The 27,195-nt window shown below is 45.3% G+C and overlaps 1 protein-coding gene across 1 annotated transcript in view; it reads left to right on the forward strand.

Annotated features, from left to right (window-relative positions):
• PEMT (phosphatidylethanolamine N-methyltransferase) overlaps nucleotides 1-27,195 on the forward strand; it is a 100,984-nt gene that overhangs the window by 22,848 nt on the left and 50,941 nt on the right. Inside the window, exon 3 of the mRNA XM_069982150.1 lies at nucleotides 14,947-15,062. Within this exon, the coding sequence (XP_069838251.1) occupies nucleotides 14,947-15,062 (116 nt within the window). The remainder of the gene's footprint in view (nucleotides 1-14,946; nucleotides 15,063-27,195) is intronic.

Below are 27,195 nucleotides of genomic sequence, written 5' to 3' on the forward strand. Positions count from 1 at the left end.
GCCCTGACCTGCGCCAGGCTTCAGGTGAGGGCATTCCCCCGGGATTAACCCAGAGAGGAAGACCGAGGCAGGTCATCGTTAAATTCCTGGGCTTGACCCATAAAGTTGCCCTACAAAGGGCTTTCCGCAACAGGAGGGAGAAATTGGAGATTCAAGGGCACAGAATCCTTATATTCGGAGACTTCTCCGTAGCAGTCACTAGGCGAAGGAAGCTGTTATCTCCGATATGCACTACGCTTTTCCACCAAGTGCACTTTGCTCTTCTATATCCAGCAGTGCTGAGGGTGTTCCATCAAGATGGCTCGTTCTCTTCATATACCACAGTGGATGAAGCTGCTGAGGGCCTGAAAGACTACCTAGGGCGAAGCCCCCCACGTGGGGTTTATTCAAGGCCGCTCAGCGGTGACTAACCTCAGAAAAGTCATCGCAGTACTGGATGAGGTTTCTAGACACCCTGACCAGCATCCCTCCCCCGCCATATTGTCTATAGATGCAGAGAAAGCATTTGACAATGTGCGGTGGGAGTGGGTGTGGCAGGTGATGTGGAAAATGGGCTTCGACGGGGCCTTTATGGACTACCTACTTTCCCTCTATGCATCCCCTCAAGCCAGAGTAGGTACTCCTGTTTTTTTTTTATCTCCCCCATTTAAACCAGAGAAAGGCACTAGGCAGGGGTGCCCTCCTTCTCCCCTACTCTTCAACTTAGCGATCGAACCACTGTCCAGAATGCTTGCACATTTACAGACAGTAGAGGGGATAAAGGTGGGTAATATCCCGGTCAGGACAGCCCTGTTTGCAGATGACCTGCTTATATTCTTGGAAAATCCTGCTAGGGATCTAGCGACAGTATTTGTATAACAGACTTCGGTATAATGTCAGTTAGTCAATATTACTAAGAGCACGTTATTGGATCTATCCCGTGGCTCCTCGGCCCTGTCTCGGGACACCCTGTCCTTTCCGGTGGAGGTCCCCGTACTAATATAAGATACCTCGGGATACAAGTGGGTATGGATCCGGGGATGTTGTATGGGTTGAACTTCCCCCTCATATACAGTCCATAATTAGCTCACTAGATCGATGGAAATCATTGCCTCTTCCTATGACAGCCAGATGTCATCTGATCAAAATGATGGCATTCTCGCAGTTGCTTTATCCCATGCAGACTATTCCAATTCTCTTAAAGCATGTGGATATAAATAAGCTTAATACAGCATTCATAAAATTTATATGGGGGAGGGTAAACATTCCCGCATCGCCTTTAAAAAGCTTATGCTATTCCGAGACCAGGGGGGGCCTAAACCTTCCTGACATTAGAAGATATAACCTAGCTTGCCTCCTGCGACATGGCGTGGACTGGATGAGAGAGGAGGGGGGGCCTTATTCTAATGTGAGGCTCGAGCGGGAGATGGCCTCACCGTGGCCTCTGAGAGTTGCGTTATGTTGAGAGACACAATAATTACATGGAAGTCTAGCTTGAAGAATGCCCCACCCAGAGCTTCCTAAGGACATTAGGAACAGGTTTTACCACAAGTGGAGAGAAAAGGGGATTGGGCAGGTCCGCCACCTATTACATGACTCTGAGAACAGATACCTCACTTTTGAGGAGGTCTGCGTCAAATACACCCTGGATGCGGGCCACTTCCTCCTCTATAACCAAATCATTTCCTTCCTCAGAACTATGGTGCGGGACCTTAAGTCCTTGCCACAATCCAATTTTCTTGAAGAGGTAATACAGGTATCCGAACCTTCTCACTTTCTATCCCACTTGTATTGGGTCCTCAGACATCAGGTCTCCAAGCTCCCCACGAACAAGGTGTTCCGATATTGGGAGACATACTTCGGTAAAGAAGATCTAGGTAAACTGATTCTGGAGGGGTGGATGACAGTGCGGAAGGCAGTGATCAATGAGCACTGGAGGGAAACCCAATTTAAACTGATTCACCATGCTACATATGGTTTCACCCTTCCCAAGACCCCAGAACGACCCGACCGCATTGAGGCCTGTCCAAACTGTAACAAGCGATCTACGGATCTGGTACATGGGCTCATTTCCTGTCCAATGGCCAAACATTTTTGGGTCAAGTTAAAGGAAGCGCTGAGAGAAAAGTTGAGGGTGACTATCCCGCTGGACCCCCTCTTTCTACTGTTTCACTCCACGCAACAGACTGACAAAATCACCCTCTTACTGCATGTGTTTGTGTTGGTGGTGAAACGATGCTTATTGTCCAAATGGTTGGTGTCTCTCATGCCTACAGTGGAAGAGTTGGTAGGACAGGTCAAACGATATATGCATATGGACCATCTAGAAGTCCAATGCTCTAAGGAAAAGTCCAATAAAGGATTCTTTAAAAAATGGAGATCCTTCATCTGTCATTTCCTGTCATGGATCCAGGCATCAGTGGAGGAAACATGGTCGGTCAGATGGATCCAGATCTCTGTGGAGAAAAATGGCCGGTCAGATGGATCCAGATCTCTGGAGAAACATGGCCGGTCAGATGCATCCTGATCTCTGTGGGGGAAACATAGCAGGTCAGATAGATCGACATCTCAGTGGAGGAAACATGGCTGGTCAGATGGATCCACATCTCAGTGGAGGAAACATGGCTGGTCAGATGGATCCAGATCTCTGTGGAGAAAAATGGCCGGTCAGATGGATCCAGATCTCTGGAGAAACATGGCCGGTCAGATGCATCCTGATCTCTGTGGAGGAAACATGGCCGGTCAGATGGATCCACATTTCTGTAGAGAAAAATGGCCGGTCAGATGGATCCACATTTCTGTAGAGAAAAATGGCCGGTCAGATGGATCCAGATTTATGGAGTGAAAAATGGCTGGTCAGATGGATCCAGATCTATATGGAGAAACGTGGCTGGTCAGATGGATCCAGATCTCTGTGGAGAAACGTGGCCGATTAGATGGATCCAGATCTGTGAAGAGAAACATGGCCGGTCAGATGCATGCAGATCTCTGTGGAGAAACATGGCCGGTCAGATGGATCCAGATCTCTGGAGGAAACCTGGCCGGTCAGATGGATCCAGATCTCTGTGGAGAAACAAGGCCGGTCAGATGGATCCAGATCTCTGTGGAGAAACATGGCCGATCAGAAGCATCCAGATCTGTGTGGAGAAACATGGATTCTTGCCTACTCTGATACCTGTGGATGGATGTTTGGACAGTAGGCATTATATAAGCATTGTGGTGACCAAGTTCATCCCTTCATAGCAGCTGAGACTGTCAGCAGGATAATGCACCATCTATTTGGCCTGTATAATCATAGATTGGATCCCCAGATCCTAATCCTATATACATCTCTGGGATAAGGTAGAAGAGGCTTTTCAGAGCAGGTTAGGACCTCCATCTAATGTGCGGCGACTGTGGGAGGTGATCCTGTCAGCATGGGCCGATATTCCTGCAGAACGATACCATCACCAAGTGGGATCCATGGCGTCACAAATCTCTCTGGTTCTGAGAAAAAAGGAGGCTCTGTGCGCTACTGGATGGGAAGTCTAATATGGAGGATAGTAAATGAATCCTGTTATATTTACAAGCTTTTCTAATGTCATGTTTTCCCGTAATCTAATTATGAAATTATTTTAGGACTTCCAGAAAAGTTGTCCTAAATCTAATTTCCTGAAATAGGTTCAATGTCGTGTTGAGTGGAGTCAGATGATGTGAGCGCAGTCAATGGATACTCCCAGGTTACATAACTGGTCTTAGATATGCTCCATGATGGGCATAAAATGCGTTGTTCATAGAGCGGCACCTGCTGCAGTGTGGGCGACTCTGGATTGATACCAAATCTCCAATAAAAGGACTTTCCTTTTAAATCCATAAGCCCCAGCGTGAGAACATTTCCCAGTGACCTCTGCTCCATAAAGGCTTTAGGAGATGGTGAACTTCCTTTAATCTGGAACTGTGACTCTGATTATCCAGAGCTTCCATCTGTCCGTTTTTACATAGCATGGCACACAGCACCATTTTCCTGTCAGTCGGTGGGGTCAATCTAGTGCCGGTGGTGTGACAGATTCAACTCTACATGTGGTTTCTGTTTATGTTCCCAGCAGGAACAGATGTCAATGAGCCTTATGAGATATTCTTGCATATCTTAGAGAAACTCTTTTCTGTGTCCCAGTCACTGCTACGGCAAGTGTCCAGGAGGCTGGCTTTTACGTTAGGGGCCAAGATCTCTTTACATTAAGAGCTGCTGCAGCTCCTCCCATAATTAAAAGTTATAGCGGCCTTCTCATTGGACACTAGAGCTGTCATTCAGAGCTAAGAGGAGGACCCAGGGAAGCCCTCAATGCATAACGTAAAGGGCCCGCCTCCTGGACACTTGAGGACATAAAACAGTGTTTCTTGCAGTGACCAAAACAGAAAAAAACAGGCTTTTATGATTCAGAATTGCTGCCAGATTCCCTATGCAGTTGCTTCCAAAAGTTCAGAATTTCCCATACTGAACTTTTATGGCCACCAAAGTGCTGAACTGTTGGAATTGCCTTGTAAAAAACGAATTCTCCATATGAGCAGGAAGCAGTGTCTGCATCTGTAACTGCACTTTATGGGGCCTTTTGGAATCGCCCTTTAACCTTTGTTACTTCCGATGCCAAACCCTTGAACTTGGATAAAATAGCATCTTACTTAGTGTTCCCAGGGGACGTGGCGGGTGTGCAGTTTTATTTCTTTCACATTTACTTTTTAATAAGAAGTCGCCTACGGTTAGGTCCCTTGTGTTCGCCTGTGGTCCCCTTCTGCAAAACTCGGTCTCGGAGCTCAACAAGATTTCGCTTCCCGACAAGCACGTGCGTCTGGAGAGACACAGAGTGCATACACAATTCCAATCTGTCTTTCTGTGGAAAGTGTAGGCAGGCTCTTTCTATGGAAGCGGGACGTCCACCGGCATAAAATGCGTTCGTTAGCTCCGCACAACAATGGCCGCTGCCAAGCGCTGTTCAAATGGCAAACTTGAGGTATATAATGCACAGCTCCCGGAGTGCAGGGAGGATGATCCAAGGTAAATCATCATCTCAAATCCCACCGTGGAGCTTGTTTGTTAAGACACTTACTCTCCCATCTGCTGCCTTGGCCGCCGTTTCCGTCACAGGTCTCTTTAAACTCGCCTTACCTTGGTTTTTCCATATTCGCAGTTGACCAAGTTACGCGTTACACGTGAATTGTTATTAGGCGTTATGAATTATTGGTAATGTTGTGAATATTATTGGCCGCTCGTGTATTTCACAGAATATTAGAACGTACTGCAACTTTCTCAGATTCTTTTAACATTGTCAAGACCTCTGCTTGCTGTCAGTAAATGGGAACATTTGTCTATAGAGCAGTGTTCCTCCAACCTGTGGCTTTCTCCATCAGGCAAAGTCCGTGCATGATGGGAATTGTAGTTTTGCAACAGCTGGAGAGTCACAGGTTGGGGCACACTTCATGTAGCATTAAGATTAACGTCGATTTAGTGCCTAGTATTTTACACTCCCCATTCACATAAAAGCGAGCGATCAAGCGGAGGTGTTGCAAAGTGATTTATGATGTGACAAGTTGCGTACGCTCAACTATGCACATACACAGAGAAAACTTGGCAAGTTAGCAAAAGTCTCCAGAGAGTTGCGAATCCCTTAGGGTTGTGTTATAAAGCATCTGAAAATAAGACATTTATGAATCCTTTTTACTGCTGCTAATACAGACCATGATGAATCACAATGTACAAACATAAGGATGAAAATTCACAGTATACATATATGGCAACTATTGGAAGGGATGTCTTTCAGTTGTGGAAACCCTTAAACTTAGACCCTGAAATTTTCTAATGTTTCGGTTGCTCATGTAGTTTCACTATGTGTAGTCTGGACCGCCCCCTTTCTGAACTTTAAATGAGATGGGGGCGGTCCAGACTACAGCTGTAGTAGAAAGAGACATGAGAAAGAAAAGCTCAATAACGAATGAAAGTTTATAACAATTTTGATATCTCTAGAATTATTAATAAACGATCTCAAATGACCGCTATGGCAAACGACCCAAAATCGTTTACCCAATTACACGGAACGATGATTGTTCTTGCGGTCGTTTTGTCATTGCTTTTTCGTACGTTTCAGCTATGACTTATTACACCGAACGATGTGCGAACGATCAAACGATAAAAATAGGTCCGAATTCTATCAAACGACCAGCGATTTCTCATTGGTCGTTTAATCGTCTGCTATTACACGAAACGATTATCGTTTAAATCTGAAAGATCTAACGATTTTTTGAACGACAATCGCCCTGTGTAATATGGCCCTTAGCCTTTCCTTGGCCCCTCGTCTCTGCTTTGAATGACAGCTCTAACTTCCAATGCACAGAGTTCTGGGCACTTATCATGGATCCGCCTCTTGGTCACTTGCGATTGTGGTAACTGGAACACTTTAAGACGTTTCTCTTGGTCAAGCAACCTATTTTTCGGCATGTTGTGACTCCACTCTCTGTCCCCTATATGGAACTGTCTGATAGGTTAGCTTTCATCTCCCTATGGTAGACAAGGTCAAGGAAAACCTAAATAAAAATCTTATCCAATTGAATTTGTTGCAGTAGGGAAATCCTGAGGTTGTGTCCCAGTGATGCCATAATTTTACTGTGACCTTCAGGCAACCAGCAGTAGTAATGGAGCCCTAACCTAAGGCGGAGAGAATTTTTAGGGCGACCTTCTCGTATACTGTACATTTCAGCCCATTGGAATTCATTGAGTTGTATTAGACTTAAAGCGTACTCCTCTACTTTCTTCAATATTTGTCTTGTGTGACTTATTCATAAGCTAATATCTCATTCTGAAATGTAACATGCTCGTAAAATGTCCCTGTCATTTCCAAAGGTTTTTAAAAAACAATGTGGTTCTGTCAGATTAAAGGGGGTACTCGGGAGAAAAGTTAAATGTTTTTAAATCAGCTGGTGTCAGAAAATCATACAGATATGAAAATGACTTCTTCTATTTAAGAAACTCAATACTTCCTGTACTTGTCAGCTGCTGTATGTCCTTCAGGAAGTGGTGTATTCTTTCCAGTCTGACACTGTCAGGAACTGTCCAGAGCAGCAGAAAATTCCCATAGAAAACCTCTGCTGCTCTGGACAGTACCTGACATGGACAGAGGTGGCAGCAGAGAGCACTGTGTCAGACTGGAAAGAATACACCACTTTTTGCAGGACATACAGCACACGATAAGTACTGGATAAATGAGAATTCTTAAATAGGAGTAATTTACAAATCTGTATAACTTTCTGACACCAATTGATCTGAAAACTTTTTTAACCCCCTTGAGTGGTAGAAAGATCACTGCTGTTATTAAGCCCCTGAGAATTTCCTCCATTGTGCACAACTACTACATATTTTCTATTTTGGAGGAGGGGTCAGAGCCCAGTTTGCCCAGTACACACACAAGCTCCTTCTTTACATTAGTTGTCTGGCCAATCACAGCACCTACTCCTTTTTGCTATGCCATGGCATTGTCCAGATTAAAGTTCACGGAATGAACAGGCTGGTGCTGTGCTGGGCGATGATTTACATCAGGGATGTCAAACTCAGGCCCTCCAGCTGTTGCAAAACTACAAGTCCTATCATGCCTGGACAGCCAAAGCTTTAGGGCCCTTTTACACAGAAAGATTATCTGACAGATTATCTGCCAAAGATTTGAAGCCAAAACCAGGAACAGACTATAAACAGATCAGGTCATACATGAAAGCCTGAGATTTCTCTTTTCAAATCCAGTCCTGGCCTTGGCTTCAAATCTTTCTCCATCTTTTCCAAAACTACATCTTCCATCATGCCTGGTCAGTTAAAGCTTTGGCTTTAGATGTCTGGGCATGATAGGAATTGTAGTTTTGCAACAGCTGAAAGGCTAGTTCACAGATTGTAAGTACACAGCCTAGACTTCTCTTCTGCACACAGCACTATCTAAGCCAGGGATGGGAAACCTTTGGTCCTCCAGCTGTTGCAAAACTACATTTCCCATCATGCCTGGACAGCCAAAGCGAAGCTTTGGCTGTCCAGGCATGATGGGAATTGTAGTTTTGCAACAGCTGGAGGGCCGAAGGTTCCCCATCCCTGATCTAAGCCCTGCCCACACTCTTGGTCTGTCTAATAGTAGAGACAGATTTCCCCTAACAACAGGTAGTGGACAAAAGACTACACAAAAGTGAGACGCCTAATGTCCAAGACTTCAAAGATTTTTTTCTTCTTTTCACATGATTTGCTGCCTTTTTCCCCCCATGTATGTGAATCACGAGTGGGAGATCTCAAATCAAGTGCCTGTCATGTCGGTGGCCTTGTTAGTTTTTACCCAGCTTTCCCAGAAACTGATATAACTGAGATCGACTTGATACAAGAGGATGACTCCAGGATTATCTTTCCAGGGTGAGATGTTCTTTGGGGATTCTGCGGCTCTCCTCGCGCGTACAATGCTTTCGGTTTACTCTGTGATCTCGTATCCAAGTGATAGGAACCAATTACACGGCGAGAACACGGCCTGTTTGTACCGCTCACTTAGACGAGTACTCTGCCCCGCTCAATTACCAGCGAGCGCCAGGAGGTCAAACATTGCCGGAGTGGCCAATTATGAGCGAGCGGGTGGTGTAGAGCGCATGTCATTATCTCATCAGCCCCGGCCCGGCTCCCATCATCCCAATGACAGGCCTGCTGCTGGGAGAACACATTTACATAAACTCATTATGGATTTTTGTTCACATACGGATCTATAATTACCCGGCGCTCGTACAAATTAATTTACGGCTTATGTTCTGTTCGTCAGACCTGCCTTCATGTGAACCCCCCGTCCTATCACTTAGATGCAGCGAATACCAGCAGATAGAGGAGGATATCTGTACATCAGTTCCTGGAAGCGGCCATTTATATCCCAGAGAACCTGCGCCGCGGCCCCGGTCACTTCATCAGCCGACGTTCACCCTAATGGCACGCTTCAATTTTACCGACCGTTCACAGAAAGTCATTAAGTCAGAATGGTTTCTGTAATCCTGGTACCTCGATAAATGGCGATGGTGCTATTACTGGGACTCTGTGTTACACCTGGAACAATATGTTGGTGTGTGCGGGGGTGGGGGTGCGGGAAGTTTATAAAGCTGGTGGGGTATATGGAACTGAAAACTTCAGTGACCTCATCTGCAACCTCCTGATATGACGGCCGTCCCTATGGCCATTGCCCCACTAGTGTTTAGCGCAGTCTTCCCTAACCTGTGGTTCTCTAGACGTTACAGAACTACACCTCCCATCATGCCCTGAACCTGACTAGATCAAACTTTACGATTATTAGCCTGTGGAGTTCTAGTTATTGAAAACTACAACTCCCATTATACCCTGGATTTGACTAGATAAGTATTAACCTTCCTGTAGCTCTCCAGCAGTGGCAGAACTACAACTCCCATCATACCCTGGATGTGACTAGATAAGTTTTTACCTTCCTGTAGTTCTGAACTACAACTCCCATCATGTTCTAAAACTGACTAGCCCTAGACCTGACTAAACCAGTGCACCCCCCCCCCCCCCCAGCATGTGGTTGGAAACTCCCATCATGCCCTATGTCTGACTAGCAACAACTACACCATTGCTTCTTTGGCTCTCCAGTTGTTGAAAAACTACAACTTCGATTATGCCTTAGATTTGACTAAAACGGTGTTCCCTAGCCTGTGGCTCCCCATTTGTTGCAAAACTTCAACTCCCATCATGCTCAGGAATAGGGGTTATTCAGTGCTACAAAAACATGGCCACTTTCTTCCAGAGACAGCACCACTCTTGTCTCCAGTTTGGGCGGGGTTTTGCTGCTCCGTTCCATTGAAGTAAATGGAGTTTAATTGCAAACTGCACCTGAACTGGAGACTAGAGTCGTGTTATCTCTGAAAGAAAGTGGCCATGTTTTTGTAGTCCTGAATAACCCCTTTAATCTGCACAGACCTTTGTTAACCAACCTGTGGCTTTCCATTGCTGGGAGTTGTAGTTTTGTGGCAGTTTAAGAGCCACAGGTGTGAAAACACTAGTCCAGTGAGTTAAGAGTTATATTTCTGATGTCTGTGGGTTATATTTAAAGGGGATATCCAGCGCTACAAAAACATGGCCACTTTCCCTCTACTGTTGTCTCCAGTTTGGGTGGGGTTTTGAAACTCAGTTCCATTAAAGTAAATGGAGCTTAATTGCAAACTGCACCTGAACTGGAGACAACAGTAGGGGGAAAAGTGGCCATGTTTTTGTAGCGCTGGATAACCCCTTTAATCCTGTGACTTGTATTTATATGTATGCATGTATCTCTGGGACCCCGATCATCACTAGAATAAGGTCCTGAGCATGAATAGAACGGTGGTCCTGCATGTCTCCTATCACTCCATTCGGTGTCTTTGGGGCTTAAAGGGGTTCTCTGGGTTTGGTACCAAAACAATTCCAGGGGGCAAACATATACTAGTGGGTTTACTACGGCTGTGAGGACATGATGGGAGTTGTAGTTTTGCTATAGCTGGAGAGCCACAGGTTGGGGAACAGTGGTCTAGTGTATCCCTGGTATATATTAGAAACAATAATGATATGGACTGATTAGGATCAGTCGTCATATCCCGGGTGGTCTAGTGGTTACCAGCGGATTAGAATACTGCACAGTCATAGAGCCGGGGGGATGGATATAGTCCTATGATCATGCTGGAACCTGAATGGGGGAAACCACTAGACCACCAGGGATATAACTACTGCGCCTATAGATGTCTGTTTACTAACTCACCACCGATCAGTGAGAAAAGTGGTCACAGTGTGGTCATGCAGAGGTCTGTATTGCTGATAGATGAGTCCTTTAATAACCCAGCGTGCCCCGACTCTGACTCCACTTCAGTAATAGTCAGATCTGTATAAGATTCTCTGCAGCTCATCTGTCGAATCTTGTTGTTAAGTGCACACATCACCCCGACCTCCACTCCGGCTCCTCAGCCATCAGGCCTCGGCCATCCAGCCGTGGACGTGACTCCAGACTGCCAAGTCACCGCGTCGTGATGAGAGACTGAGTATCGGTCATCCATCCAGACACAAGACCAATGTACTGTCCTGGACGGAGGCGCGTGTCTTCCAGGATTAGAATCCTAATGGGCAATTACTTATATTGAGGTCATTGGTTAGGGGGATTATTTATAGAGCGGCCCTGGATTTTGCGGGACACATCCAGATGCTGAGATGGCAGCGGAGAGGACTGGGGGGGGGATATCTGCAGTCGGATTATTCATTAATAGCTGCTGGGGATCCTTTGTGTTACGTGGTGTAGAGTTAGGCAATGAGATGGTTAGATCACACACGTATAACACGGTGCACGTGAACGAGGCCGGGTGTGTGACCGTGCCCCTGACTAGTCTGGGACAGAACTGACGTTTATGTTGAAATCTGGTGCACCTGGTGTTTCCTACCAGACTCAGGGACGTGGCACAGACATTGGGTAATGCCTGGAGTACACGGCGGGGTGGGTGACTTAAATCTCTGAGACGCGAGCCATCGTAACTCGTAACATCTGGTGTTCCCGCGCTTACTGTAATATTATCTGAGGCTAATTTATCTGCAATAAAAAAAATTTAAGCAGTTTTACAAGTTACTGTTACATAGTTTCTGTGCAGGTCTATGTGTCTTCATGGTTACAGACTACAATTAGTCCCTGTGTAGTCAGACTCTGCCAGGCTGAGGTTCGGGTTCGTACAAACCTGAAGCATAAGCATTTAAATCAGCATTTAAACTGTCTTCCCGGTCCGTGGGGAAGGGGGAGACAGCCCAAGTCCTGTCTGGAAAATGTGGATACAGCCTAGGTCATAGGTTCTATCCATGTTTTGGGCTGTCTCCACATTCTCCATGGAGCCAGCAGGTATGAATCCGAACCTTAGTCCTGCTCGCTCATCTTTAGTTACTACCTTCTTTCTGATCTGAGGGGACAGGTAAAAGGGATTAATACATGACTGCGTTGTCAGACTACACTGGGGTTGTTTGTAGTCTGTTACCATGGAGATACATAGGTCTGTATAGGAGCCATACACAGAAATAGTAGAATTTTAATCAGAACTGTTTGGAAATGCGCATCATTTTTTGCATTTGATCCATTGGAGCAGTGAAAAATTGACATTTCCAACCTCAGAGGGGACAGGTGAAGGGGATTAATAGACAACCAGACTACACAGGAATTGTTTGTAGTCTGTTGCCATGGAGACATATAACTGTATAGGGAAATAGTGGATTAGTGGTCAGAAATGCTTTATTTTTAATGATAGATGGGACATATCCTTTAACTGGAACTCTTATAAGTGTCCTGGATGGCAAATCTTCCAGCTAGCTGGGCAGGATGAATGCCTACACCTTGTATTTATGACTCTTATGGCTGGACAAATGCTTTATTATTAAGGGAATTTAAGCGGGAGGAGATCTCAGGGTCCTTTGCAAAAATGGTGGCACCCCTTTAAGTGCCCCCTTAGAATTATGGCATTTGGCAAGAGACTTTACGGGAACCTGCAGTTCGAAGTTACTTTCCTCGCCTCCATACATCATACAGAACAGAATTCCAGGAAAATTTCTACTAACACCCATATGATAAGAGACCGAGGGTCACCGGGGTGGGATTCTGCCCGTTTCTATGTGTCATCTTCATATATCGCTGTAATAACCTGTATGACTAATACAGCTGTGATCCTCACTTTATATATTTGCATCTTTCTAATATACTTTGTTTCAGTATGATCGCTGCTTGTTGTCAGTGAATGGATACAGTGTTGGAAACTTATCCTGACCAAGGTGTGCTTGCACAGCTGAGGTTTTAATACAGTGAAACAATCGAGACCACTTCTCAACCTGAGAGAAAGCAAAACTACAACTCCCATCATGCCTTGGCAGCCTTTGGGTGTTAGCTACAAGTGATTATAGGCCAGTGTTTATCAAACCAATGGTTTCTGTTGTAGGACTACAACTTCTATCATGCTCCAGATCTGTTTACACCAGTGTTATTAAACCAGTGTTTTTCCAAATATTGCAAAACTACAACTCCTATCCTGCCCTGATAGCTTTTGGCCATCACCTAGCTCTAAATAAACCAGTTACCCAATCTGTGGCTATTCAGCTGTTGCAAAACTACACCATGCCAGGGCATGATGGGAATTGTAGTCTTGCAAAGGCTGGAGAGATGCACTGGTTTGGAACACTGGTTTAGACCAATGGATCCTGACCTGTCGCTCTCCAGCTATTATACAGCTACAACCCCTGCTATCAGGGCTTGCTGGGAATTGTATGAGAACAGCATCTGAATAGCCACAGGTTGGGAACCTCTCACTAGGTTTATGCTTTGTTAAATGAGGGCAGCATAAACTAGTGACAGGTCGGTGTATTACTTACATCATTCTGTTCAGCCGTTCTCCTAATATGCAGGAGAATAGGATTCTTGCCACACCCCTCCCCCCGCCCTCCAGCTGCTCATTGGCAGTTGTTACTGCCTATACACAGCATGGATAGATAACTGCTAATCAGCAGCTGGTGGGCGGAGTTTTCTGCTTCTCATGAATATCCAGGACTACTGAGCTCATGCACATAATGGAGAGGACTACTTATTGTCCATGTTATTCAGCAGGAGGAGATCTCTGGATCAGCTGCACAGAACAATGTAAGTGATACATCATTTTGTTCAGCTTCTCTGTCCCTAGTTTATACTACCCTGAGATAGGACAGCATAAACCTACTGACAGAGTCTCTTTAAGGCTCTTATCCTATCGATGAGGGACTAAACACCATAGGACGGACTCTTTATTCCCGGCTCGTGGATCCTGCATGTACCAAGGTGCCTGGGTGCTTTGTCATGTCAGCGGGAGGCTGGTATCATGCCAGGTGTGCCAGGTCGGTGCTCGCTCAGGCGGGCAGCTGAGATACAGATAGACCTTGTTTATGTCTCTTTATCACCTTATTGGTTGGTGTCCGCGATAAGTTTGGGAGCGATATGCCCTACCGTCACATCCGGCCGCCCCAGTGCCCGCATTGTTACAGGGTTGGTGTATTTTACAGTAAATGATGGTCGTCCAGTGTCGGGTGAACAAGCAGATTAGCCGCATTGTGTCCTATTGTATGGGACGGTGCAGAGGAACTCGGGAGTGACGCAGCCGGCGATACGCTCTGGGGCATCTGCTTGGATACCCGAGGTTGAGCTAATAAACAAAAGCAGCTTGTCTCTAGGGAAATGCCGCCTGGCCCAGTTTGATACATTGAAATGAGGGCAATCTCCAAACTGTGTACACACAAGAAAGCAACACAATACAACTCAGTTGCATAATAGTCGTAATACAAGGCAGCTGCCATGGGCGCTGCCCAGGAGGTCACATGATGCCAGTGGCGCAAATCAGGCGACAGGTATTCATTGGGTATCTGCAATATGTCAGTAGGTTTATGGTGTCCTATCTCAGGGGAGCATAAACTAGTGACAGAAGCTGAACAGAATGATGTATCACTCACATTGTTCTGTGCAGCTGATCCAGAGATCTCCTCCTGAATACCATGGAGAATAAGTACTCCTCTCCATAATGTGCATATGCTCAGTAGTCCTGGATATTTATGAGCAACAGCAAACTCCGCCCACCAGCTATGGATTGGCAGTTATCTATCCATGCTGTGTATATGCAGTCAACTGTCAATCAGCAGCTGGAGGGCGGGGGAGGGGTGTGGCAAGAATCCTATTCTCCTGCATATTAGGAGAACGGCTGAACACAATGATGTAAGAAATACACCAATCTGTTCAGCATTTTTGTCACTAGTTTTTGCTGCGCTCATTTAAGGCAACATGAGATTAGCGACAGATTCCCTTTTAAAAGGGCAGAATATTTTCTTATACAGCTTAGGGTTATATACAGGGACCCCTACCCCTGGTGATGCGGCCCGTTCATATACACCATGATTTCTAACACTGGTTCTTGTCCCTACAGGTGGCACGATGGGAGTACCACACCCGGGCACTCTCCAGGCTGTTTGGATCCCCGTACCTTGCATGCTACATCTTGGGGGCAGTGATTATATTTCTGGCCATGCTCAGGAGTCACTGGTAAGTCAAGGCAGTTTCAAGAAATCCTTACATTTAGGCTGAGCATACTGCAAGGGGAAAAGAGGGTCCTGGCTCCTAGGGCCTTCACTTTTGCGGCCTCCACATAACACATTAACCCTTCTCAATGTTCTCTTCTCTGGAGACCCATCCTGGCGTTATTCCATACAGTTAGCGGTGGTATTACATTTGGCTTTATATGGCGGCATTATTTAGACACTGGCCCACATTTATTCAGCAAATTACAAAAGTTTGAACTTAAAAGTTGCAGCTCATCGAACTGTCGGCGCTGCTCATACTTTGTGGATCAAACAATCCTCTTTACTGCTGTCCGCCTGGGCTGTCCGGAGCCTGTACTCCATGTGGGCCCTCGGGTAACCACTGCACCCAATATCTCCTAACAGATTGGTCTAGATGACGGCAGTTCATCGATACGACCATCTCTCCATGTCTGTGAATTGGGCAGATGTCTTCAAGTGCATCATTGATCAGTCATCATTGATGTGTCATACATCAGTCATTGATGCCTCTTATGTACACTGCCCTAAAGAAGCCTCTGAGAACACCTCCCCTTTTGCTTTTAATATAATGAAGCACTTTACGCCCTCTTGTGGTAGGACCCCGTGTCTAACCAGACCTCACCATAGAGGAGACAGAACTGCAGGACAACGTTTTTGTATAATTATGGAGTGCCCCTTTAAGTGATATTGCACTTTTAGCCTTTTACTATACCTCACAAGTCTGTTTTATGCAGACTCTGCCCGAGGGGACCATTCACCTCGCTCCCCTCCCGCCTCAGCTCCAGCCTCCCATCAGTAGTATCTCATCTCGCAGACCTGACCTCATGAGGACGTCTAGATCACGGGATCATCTGCTCCGCCGATCATCAAACATCCAGATGTCTGATAATTGATTAATTGTTGCCGTATAGTTCTTTTCTGTACTCCAGAGGTGGCGGCATGAAGTGAACCAAACTTATGTCACATGGGATCAAAGTCTTATAGATCCTGACTAATCCGAGCTGAACAAAACCCTTGTTTTCTTCCATCCTGATTGCTGAAACTTTAATAGAGTCTGGTATATGGTGCTGTAATATTGTATGATACCGCTATAATACAGACGTGTAACTTCCAGCGGGATCGCAACATTTGCAACATGCTGCTACCTGGGTGCACCTCCCATTGCCGCCCTTTGCTTGTCATTGACCTTGTTACCTGAGCTCGGCCTTATCTTCTATTACCGATTTTATGTATCTTGTATTTGTCCTATCAGTTCTGGGACGTGTTTGTCGACCTTGGTATTTGCTTAGTGAGACCTGAGAACACAACCCGGGAGCAAGTGCAAGGGATGGAGAGACGTGCATACCCAGTCATAATGCCAGATAGCGTACACACCAGCAAACGTAGAAACTAGTTATATTCTTGTATATAGGAGCAGTATTATAGTAGTTATATTCCTATATATACGGGCAGTATTATAGTAGTTATATTCCTGTATATAGGAGCAGTATTATAGTAGTTATAAAATACGGTTCAGGGAAGAAAAAGAGTGCTGCACCTCACACCTATGGCAGATACTAGTACCTCTCGTCTGCATAAAAAACATCAGAATTCTGTATGTGAATTGATCAAGCCACACTGCCCATGTACCTTGTGCAGGTATCTGATACACATGGGTCCCTACACAAAGTCCACACTGTGCCAGTCAGCGACCACCACCCCCGCAGGCGTGCACAGTCAGGGAAGGGAGGCCATGGAACGGCCCTGCAACCCCCATGCCACAGGACCAGACCCAAAAATGCCACACCAAAACCCAGCCAGCACCACCGGTGGAGGAAGCTGCCCCCAAACAGCACAAGTCTGGATAAGGTATTGCACTCACCATAGCTATCAAAGATAGAATAGGACAGACAGGAGGGATTAAAACCATGAGCACTCAGGTGTCTCCTGCTAATTGCGGTCATGTGGGTCTCACCAGGAGGAGTGCAAAACACGGAGAAAAGAGAGAAACAAAAAACGGTTCAGGGAAGAAAAAGAGTGCTGCACCTCACACCTATGGCTGATACTAGTACCTCTCGGCTGCATAAAAAACATCAGAATTCTGTATGTGAATTGATCAAACCACACTGCCCCATGTACCGCGTGCAGGTATCTGATACACATGGGTCCCTGCGGGGGTGGTGGTCCCTGGGTCCCTGCGGGGGTGGTGGTCGCTGACTGGCACAGTGTGGACTTAGTGTAGGGACCCATGTGTATCAGATACCTGCACGCGGTACATGGGGCAGTGTGGCTAGATCAATTCACATACAGAATTCTGATGTTTTTTATACAGCCGAGAGGTACTAGTATCAGCCATAGGTGTGAGGTGCAGCACTCTTTTTCTTCCCTGAACCGTATTATAGTAGTTATATTCTTGTATATAGGGGCAGTATTATAGTAGTTATATTCTTGTATTTAGAAGCAGTATTATAGTAGTTATATTCTTGTATATAGGAGCAGTATTATAGTAGTTATATTCTTGTATATAGGAGCAGTATTATAATAGTTATATTCCTGTATATAGGAGCAGTATTATAGTAGTTATATTCTTGTATATAGGGACAGTATTATAGTAGCTATATTCCTGTATATAGGGGGCAGTATTATAGTAGTTAATTTCTTGTATACAGGAGCAGTATTATAGTAGTTATATTCTTGTATATAGGGAGCAGTATTATAGTAGTTATATTCTTGTATATAGGGGCAGTATTATAGTATATTCTTGTATATAGGAGCAGTATTATAGTAGTTATATTCTTGTATATAGGAGCAGTATTATAGCAGTTATATTTTTGTATATAGGAGCAGTATTATAGTAGTTATATTCTTGTATATAGGAGCAGTATTATAGCAGTTATATTTTTGTATATGAGCAGTATTATAGTAGTTATATTCCTGTATATAGGAGCAGTATTATAGTAGTTATATTCTTGTATATAGAAGCAGTATTATAGTATATTCTTGTATATAGGGGCACTATTATAGTACATTCCTGTATATAGGAGCAGTATTATAGTGGTTATATTCCTGTATATAGGAGCAGTATTATAGTAGTTATATTCTTGTATATAGGAGGCAGTATTATAGTAGTGTATTCTATATAGGGATTCCATAGTAGTATTAGTGTATTATATATAAGGATACTGGTTGGCACTGGTGGCAGTAGATTATGTCCATGTAATGTGCCCAGCTGCCTCTAATTTTGTGCCTTGTGTTCAGCCTTTTACCCCCAATTTCTGTGAATAAAAACATCATCTGACCACAGTAAACAAGTGCCTGACACTGGTTATATAACATAGGTGTTGCCATGACATTTTATTTGCTCTGGATGTGTCAGCGCCTGCAGCATTGGGTTAAACGCCTTTGAAGCTGTGATTTCTGATATCCAGTCGGGCCAAATCAGATATGATTGATTTGGTACTTATTTTGCACTTATTGGTTTTAGATGTGTATTTTTAGTGAATAATTTAACTCCTATATGTTTCCATGGTAACAGACAACAAAAAAGACCCCTGTGTAGTCTGATCCTCCAGTCATTCATTCTTTCATCTGTTTCTAAATGTATATTAGTAATATTTAGGAAACTGAAGGATCAGACTACACATGGTTTGTTTGTTGTCTGTTACCATGGGAACATATAGGTCTGTAAAAGTGTGAACATATCACAATGAGCAAGCTGCCATTAAGGAGATGCAGGTACTTGTAGTTCCCCTCGAGCCATGCATCTCTCAATGAGGACCTGTATGCCCGCAGCTTTGCAGCCAGCCCCGGTCTCTATTTTTACGACGTTCCTCTCTGTGCTATTGTGGTGTCTATGAAATTAGGGCACCTCTCCGTCCTCGCCTCACTCCTTGTTATTTCCTTTCTTCCTCGTTAATTTTACCTCGTTGATTGATATAAGAAAAGTCAGCGGGCTCCATCTCCATGGAGGAGCCGGGGCCCCTGTTGTGTAAAATTAGGTAATTAGGTTAAATGAGGATTTAATCATTGGCGATGCAGGAGGGCAGCGTCTCCGGGCAGATGCCGGCTGTTTGCTCTATCATGTTTCCGAGCTGTGTCATACATGACTCGGCTGTCGTATCTGACCCACACGGAAATAGATATTGTCCGTGCCAGGCTGATTGGTGCCAGCAAGCAGATGGTGCCACACACAGCTGAGTGTGCTTACCCTATGTATACCATAGCACCAGAGCAGCGTCTGAAGAGATCGCACTCCAGAGCGATTCCAATGGAAATTAGTAACATTTTGCAGTGTCCATTCAGAAGCCTATTCCACGGAGCGATAATTGGCCCGATTTGGCTGATTATCGCTCCGTGGAATAGAGAGAACGATCAGCCGATGATCATGTTATCAGCTGATCGTTCATTTAGGTTGCGCAGCGGTGACTGACGATTTCGAAACATTATACATTACCTGTCCAGGCTGCAGGTCTTCTCCTTCTCCCAATCCTGCACGGCAGCATCAGCTTCGGAGCGGCCTGTCTGAGCTGACAGACCGCTCAGCCAATCACTGGCGCGAGACCGGGAGAAGAAGACCTGCGCCTGGACAGGTAAAGTATGAAACAAAGGCTTCAAGGACATCGGTAACGATGTCCCTGCAGCCCTTGCTAAACGATTGTCGGGCTGTGGAATAGGCCCAGTAAACATCGTTGATCGGGCCCTGCTCGGCCCGTGGAATAGGACCCTAAGTATTAAAGAGGACATGTCACCCCCGGTGATGGGGTGACGGGCTCCCGACCCCCCGTTGGAGCACCCTATACTCACCTAATCCCGCCGGGTCCCGCTTCTGGAGATGGTCGGGTCACAGAGATATCGGCGCCCGAAACCCGGCGCACACGCTCCTCAGATGAGTCCAACACTCATAGAGAATGACAGGAGAGTCCAACAAGTTTAACAATAACTTCAGAGCTGAAATCTGCATTATTTTGGGTGGTTTAGATTCTGGAAAGTCAAATAGATTTATATGTTGCTGCCCATGGTGAGACTAACAATTCCTTCCACAGTTGTTATTATCTATTCAGTCTCCTTCCCCCAGTTCTGAGCTTCTGCTTTCTGCTGAAAACACAAAAGTCTGTGTGTGAGCCTTTCTCTCTGTCTCACCCTCCTCCCCCCTCCCTTCTGAGACGGATGATGTAAACTAGTACCTGACTGGCTGTATCTGCAACATTGCAGCTTCTTTGTAATGCTGGTGGTTATTTTGAGGTCAAGTTGCTGATGAACTCTTTGTGACTATCCCTCCCAGCGTTACAAACAAGCTACAATGTTGCAGATAAAGCCTGCCAGGGACTTGTTTACATCTCTGAAGGGAGGGGGGATTAGGGGAAGACAGAGAGAAAATATAAATAGATATTTATTTTTGCAAGGAATGTATTCCGTACAAATGGAAAGTGTCAACTTTACTCAAAAGTATGTGCAGGAGGACAAGGAATGGGGATGGAATTAGAGACGCTCAACTAGGGTCTTAAGGGGTGTGCCAGACGACTAGCTTGCTGACTGTTTCCTTTAACAGCCAGCACAATTATAAGTAATAGAGGCTTTAAAGCCAAGTTTGCTTGACTGGATCAAGTCTCCTAGCTGGAGCCCAACCCCCTGAGTGATGTCACCACCTGTGACCAGCCCACATCACCATCTCCCCGTCATATACACAGATGCATATATAACTTTATTGGGAATTTAGTGTGGTTACAGCATGCTGCCTTGAGATGAATGATACTACACAAAGAGCAGACAGGGAGTGAATGTAGCAGGTGCTGCAACCGTAGTGAGTGATAGTCTGCAGTGGAATGATATGTTCTGCAAAAGCTTTGGGTGGACAAATGTCAGGAGTGATGTGGGGGGGGGGCTGTGCTGGAGAGCTGAGGGAAAGCAATGTATTCTGGGAATCGTAGTACTGAGCAACTGCTCAACCAGGAAGTACAGAACTAAGACACAGCAACTAATGGATTGTTAGTGGTTTCAAAGCCGGGGCAGACAGGTGAGGCTAGGTTCACACTACCTTTTTGCAATCCGTTTTTTTGGCAAAAAATGGATGAAAGGATTGGATGCATTTGTGTGCATCCGTTTTGATCCGGTTTTCCATTTACTTCCATTGTAAAAAAACAAACAAAAAAAAAAAAAACGGATCAAAACAGATCTTTTTTTTTAACGGACACAAAAGTAGGGTCAGCAACATTTTTGTGTACGTTTTGATCCTTTTTTTATAATAGAAGTCAATGGGAAAACGGATCAAAACGGATGCACACAAATGCATCAAAAAACGGATAAAAAAACGTAGTGTGAACCCAGCCTAAGCAGTGCTGTATGCATTTGGAGCATGTTTATTGCTTTGGCTGATGTCGGAGTACTTCTTTAATATCTGAGCCAGGGGGGAATGCTTATGCGATCCTCAGGGGCCCACCTCACTTATATAATCCGAAGCCTTACCCTTTAAATATAGTCTGCATTGCTGTATGACTGTTTTAGCACGGCCACCATGCCTGCTGTGCCCTCATAGAGCAGCGTCTGGCACTGGCGTCATCTGGGCAGCAGGTTCTTGTTGTTTTCACTCACTATAACTAGTCCATTCACATGCCCGGGCATTCATTATTGCTGAGAAATCAATCATCTGGCCTCTAATGTCTTCATGTGTTTCCAGCATCTCGCCGCCGCCGCTGCCAGCAGTGAATTATTCTCCGGCATAGATGAAAGCCTGTCCCTCCTTTATAATGTTTCTCCTGCTGTAATGAATTAGCGGGATAAACATTGGTATCGTATACGGCGGGCGGATGATAAAACCGCCGCCGTCCTCCTTCATCTCCTCTCATTACTTCGTGAAGTTTGTTTACTGCTGATTGGAACCAAAACAACGGGGGAACCGGGAGCCGCATTCTCCGGTGACCTACTAACACATAACCGGAAAGTCATGAAAAAAGAATCCATTCTGGCCGACCAGCCTTTAAAATTATGCATAAATGATGTGGTGTTCTGTGGGAGATTAATACCCTGGAAGCAGACGCTTCATTTTAAGTGCCCAGAGGTCTCTGATATGGGCGCTGTGCTGCCCCTCCACTCAGCTCTGAGTGACAGCTCTAATATCCAATCAGAAGGCTGCTAGAGCAGTGCTCTAGGCACTTAACATAATTTGCCTGGCACCTGGACACCAAAGATGAAGCACCTACCTGTTGGACTCTCAACATAAGGGCTCTGCCTCCTGGACCCTCAACATAAGGGCTCTGCCTCCTGGACCCTCAACATAAGGGCTCTGCCTCCTGGACCCTCAACATAAGTCCAACTCCGGAACACTTAAGGTCAAGGATTCGCCTCATGGACCATTGATGGGCCTCTGTCTTGGATGCCTAATAAAAAAGGCATGTCATCTGGCTACTTAACATGCTGGCCTATTTCCTAGACACTTAATGTGATGGGTCTATCTCTGGGACACTTAACATTAAGGACCCACCTCCTTGACACTTAACATGATGGATCTGTTTTATGGACACCTAACATGAAGGACCTGCCTCTTCGACACTTAACGTGATAAGTCTGCGTCTTGGAAGGGTCTGTCTTCTGGCCATTTAACATGGTGGACCTACCTCCTAGACCCTTAACATGATGGGCCCATTTCTTGGACACTTAACATTAAGGACCCTCCTCCTGGATACTTAAAGGGTTGGCCCTTTATAGTAAAATTGCTCAGTGTACAGTATTAGTAAGTGTATGTATATACTGACAGCAGCTCCCTGTGTACTCACTGTATATACTGACAGCAGCTCCCTGTGTACTCACTGTATACACTGACAGCAGCTCCCTGTGTACTCACTGTATATACTGACAGCAGCTCCCTGTGTACTCACTGTATATACTGACAGCAGCTCCCTGTGTACTCACTGTATATACTGACAGCAGCTCCCTGTGTACTCGCTGTATATACTGACAGCAGCTCCCTGTCTACCCCATTGAGCTAAAATCAGACTCCTCTCCTCCAGACTGTGCTCTGTGGTAATTATGAGCAGGGCAGCCCAGCCTGGAGGAGGGGATTCAGATTTTAGCTCTATGGGGTACACAGGGAGCTGCTGTCAGTATATACAGGGAGTACACAGGGAGCTGCTGTCAGTATATACAGCGAGTACACAGGGAGCTGCTGTCAGTATATACAGGGAGTACACAGGGAGCTGCTGTCAGTATATACAGCGAGTACACAGGGAGCTGCTGTCAGTATATACAGTGAGTACACTTACTAATACTGTACACATAACAATTGTACTATAAAGTGGCCGACCCCTCGAACATGATGGGCCCATTTCCTGGCCACTTAAAATTAAGGCCCCTCCTCCTGGACACTTATAATGGGCCCATTTATCTGCATTAAGGAAGCACAGACACATGATGCATGGAGACCTCCGCCCAGCCTGATGGGAGTTGTACTGTACAGGATAATCCCTACATTTGTAGCATAATAATAGCTGTACTCTTCTAGTGGAGATCCTTTTGTCTGAAGCATGATGGGAGTTTTACTAGTTTGGGACATGATTGGAGTTATACTTTACAGGGATATTCCCAGGTTTGCAGCTTCAGGCTACGTTCACACAACGTAACTTTTCTATTAATCACGGCCGTTGTTGCCGATTTGCAAGAACGACCGTAATTTTTAGAAAAGTTATGTTGCACTGCAGTCATCGGGAATCCCAGCCGGGGTGTATACACATAGATGGAGATTTATCAAACATGGTGTAAAGTGAAACTGGCTCAGTCGCCCCTAGCAACCAATCAGATTCCACCTTTCATTTTCCAAAGAGTCTGTGAGGAATGAAAGGTGGAATCTGATTGGTTGCTAGGGGCAACTGAGCCAGTTTCACTTTACACCATGTTTGATAAATCTCCCCCATAGTATACACTCTGGCCGGGATCCCTAGCGTGTCCCTGACATGTCAGTTTTGTGCGGCGGCTATTCATTGAATTGGGATGCGGACACATGGATGTGCCCGCATTCCAGTTCAGCGCATATGAAGTTCATCCGGCTGTTACTGCAGTACCGGCCAGGATGAACTTCACTGACACCGGCCACTCTGTGACATAGCCGGGTAACAGAACGGCCATTGTCTCACGTAGTGTGAACCTGGCCTTATAGTAGTTGCACCCTTCAGTATATAGCATGATGAGTGTTATACCTTTCTAATAGATCTTTTGGTCTGTACCCTGATGGGAGTTATACTCTTCTGGGAGATCTTTTGGCTTGCACCATGATGGGAGTTATACTCCCTAGGCAGATATCCAGGGTCTTGAGGAAGCCCTCCCAGTATGCAGCATGATGGGAGTTTTACTCCTCAGTCTTCAGTCTTCCCCTGGCCTGCGGACACTGGGACATCAGCTGAATTCTATTTTCCGCTCCTGACAGATTAGATTAGTTTTATATTTTTGTGGTTTCTTACCGAAAACAAGTGAGATCCAGAACAGTGGGGTCCATTGTGGAGTGAGGAGCCCGGAGCCCCCATCATCCAGCCCTCTTATGTAATACTGGTGGCCACACAGCAACATGAGACCCAACATCAAAGAGGCCAGATCCTATGAGGGTGGTGCGGGTCACCGGGCACACACACATCATCTTATGTAACGCCGCTCCGAGCCCTCACAAGTAGCACTGCGGACTGTGGGAATCCATATATTATGTAACGTTCTATGTGGATGACCCCTGAAATCCGCCATCAGAATCCTCAGGTGGGATGGGACATATTGGTCCAATCAAATCAGGTTCTTCATCTCACTTCACATCCGAGCAATGAGCAGAATTCAGAATGCAGCTCTGGAGTGACGGAAATCCCGTGAAATTTGCAGATGCACCCAACATAATATCGATAGCCCCTCATTGGCTGTCTTTTAACTCTGATCTTTCTCTAATCTGAGCAGAATTCAGAATGCAGCTCTGAAGGTGCATGAATCATTACTGGCCCCTCTGAAGGAGCTGGGTGTTTTAAATGGTTGTTCACGTACAGTTGTACCCAGCATAATATTGATAGACAAATGAACAAGAAGGGGGCAATCGCGGGACTCTGTGATCCCACCTTTAAGCAGAATTCAGAATGCAGCTCTGAAGTTGTAAACGTTACTACTGACCCCTCTTGAGGTGCTCGGCCTTAACCTGCGGTTGCACCCACCACAATAATTTTTTGTGACCATAATCTTTCTTCTATCTGTGCAGAATTCAGAATGCAGCTCTGAAGATGGATAAATCACTACTGACCCCTATGAAGCTGCAGCCCCCTTAGGTGAATGCTCATGTGCAGCATAATATTGATAGACAAGAGGGGGGCCACCATGTTACCCTGTGACTTGCCCCCCATCCCCTGGGAGCAGATGGCCTCTCCAGGTTCATCCAGTAGCAGCTCCGTCCCTCCGTATGTGAAGTTCCTTCAAGCAGAAAGCAAACATTGCAGGTTATGACAAAGTGCAGCAATATGTCAGATAAGAGACCTGTGGGATGTGTTGTGTCTGCAGAGCTGGAAGCAGCGCTCCAGTAACCCCTTCAGTGCCGGCGGTCAGGTGACTAACCAGAAGGACTGGCAGGAATGTTAGAGTGCAAGCTCTCCGATCAAGAGATTGTTCTACTGATGTCTGCTTATCCATGACTAGTATTGCAGAATTATAGAAAAGAACGACATACGGGCAAAGCAGAATAAGAGAGGGAGCAGGGAGGACGGGTGACAACCTTCATGGGGATTAGTATGGCCACCGATGGTGGTTGTCACACAGTTACATTTGAACCAGACCAGAAATTAGTCAGTATGAGCGTGTGTTTGTGTGTATTTCAGTGTGTGTACAAGCATGTGTATGTGTATGTCTGTGTATATGTATATATGTATTATATATATGTATGTGTGTGTATTTATGTGGATATTTGTGTATATGTGTATTTTTGTGTTTATCTATCTGCGTTTGTGTGTATGTATATACGTTTATGTATGTATGTGTATACATGTGTTTGTTAGTGTGTATGTATTTATATGTGCGCTTGTGTCTGTGTACATATGTGTGTGTGTGTGTGTGTATACACACACATGTATTTGTGAGTATATTTGTGTGTGTGTGTATGTATCTATGTGTGTGTATGTATATGCGTTTATGTATGTATGTGTATACATGTGTTTGTTAGTGTGTATGTATTTATATGTGCGCGTGTGTCTGTGTACATGTGTGTGTGTGTATACACACACATGTATTTGTGAGTATATTTGTGTGTGTGTGTGTATGTATCTATGTGTGTGTATGTATCTATGTGTGTGTATGAATCTATGTATGTGTGTATGTGTATGTATGCGTGTGTGTGTATGTATGTGCGTATATGTCCATATATCCCTTGCTCCTCGGGTCACATGAGGCTTAATGTTTTGTTTGCCGACTCTGCACATCTGCAATGTACACAAGCATTATGTGTGATCGGAAACACAGCGCTCCTAGTGTGCGAGAGCCATCAGTCCTGTCTTGTCTTATAGTGGCCATGATTTATATGGGGTTAAATACGGCTACGGTTTCAGTAGAGAAAGTTCTGAGGTCAGATAAAGCCATAGTCATCAACCTGTGCCCCCCCTGTTACAGAACTGCTACTGCCTGCCTGCTGGCTTTCCACTCATGCTGGGAGTTGTAGTTCTACAACAGCTGGAGAGGGTACAGAGCACTGAGAACTAATGAATTTCTACAAAAATCTGATTATTAGGCAGGAAGAGAAAAGTGGCAGCAGTCACGTGATATCATTTCCCATATGAATGCAGTTTTTAACTAGATTTTATATAATTTTTATTTTATAATGCCTAAATACCACCATACAGAGCATATCATAGTGCCATATAGTGAACATATACCATGTAGCAGTGCTGTATGGAGCTTATACACCAACACTGCAGCTGATATGGTTTGGTGTCTGCACTACAGGTCTGCAGCCCCATACCCCCCTTACCCCCAAGTAATGGATTCTGCATTGTCCATCCTTATGTCTCTGACAAATTACCCCATAGTCCCAAATAGGGAAGTCCTCTAAGTGACTGAGCTGGCACTATGACAGTGGATGCTCAGTATGATGCTGGCAGCGAGATAGTAGATATAACATGCACTGTCCCCGGGATAGTAGA

The sequence above is a fragment of the Dendropsophus ebraccatus genome, chromosome 9 (assembly GCF_027789765.1).
Source record: "Dendropsophus ebraccatus isolate aDenEbr1 chromosome 9, aDenEbr1.pat, whole genome shotgun sequence".
NCBI lineage: Eukaryota > Metazoa > Chordata > Amphibia > Anura > Hylidae > Dendropsophus > Dendropsophus ebraccatus.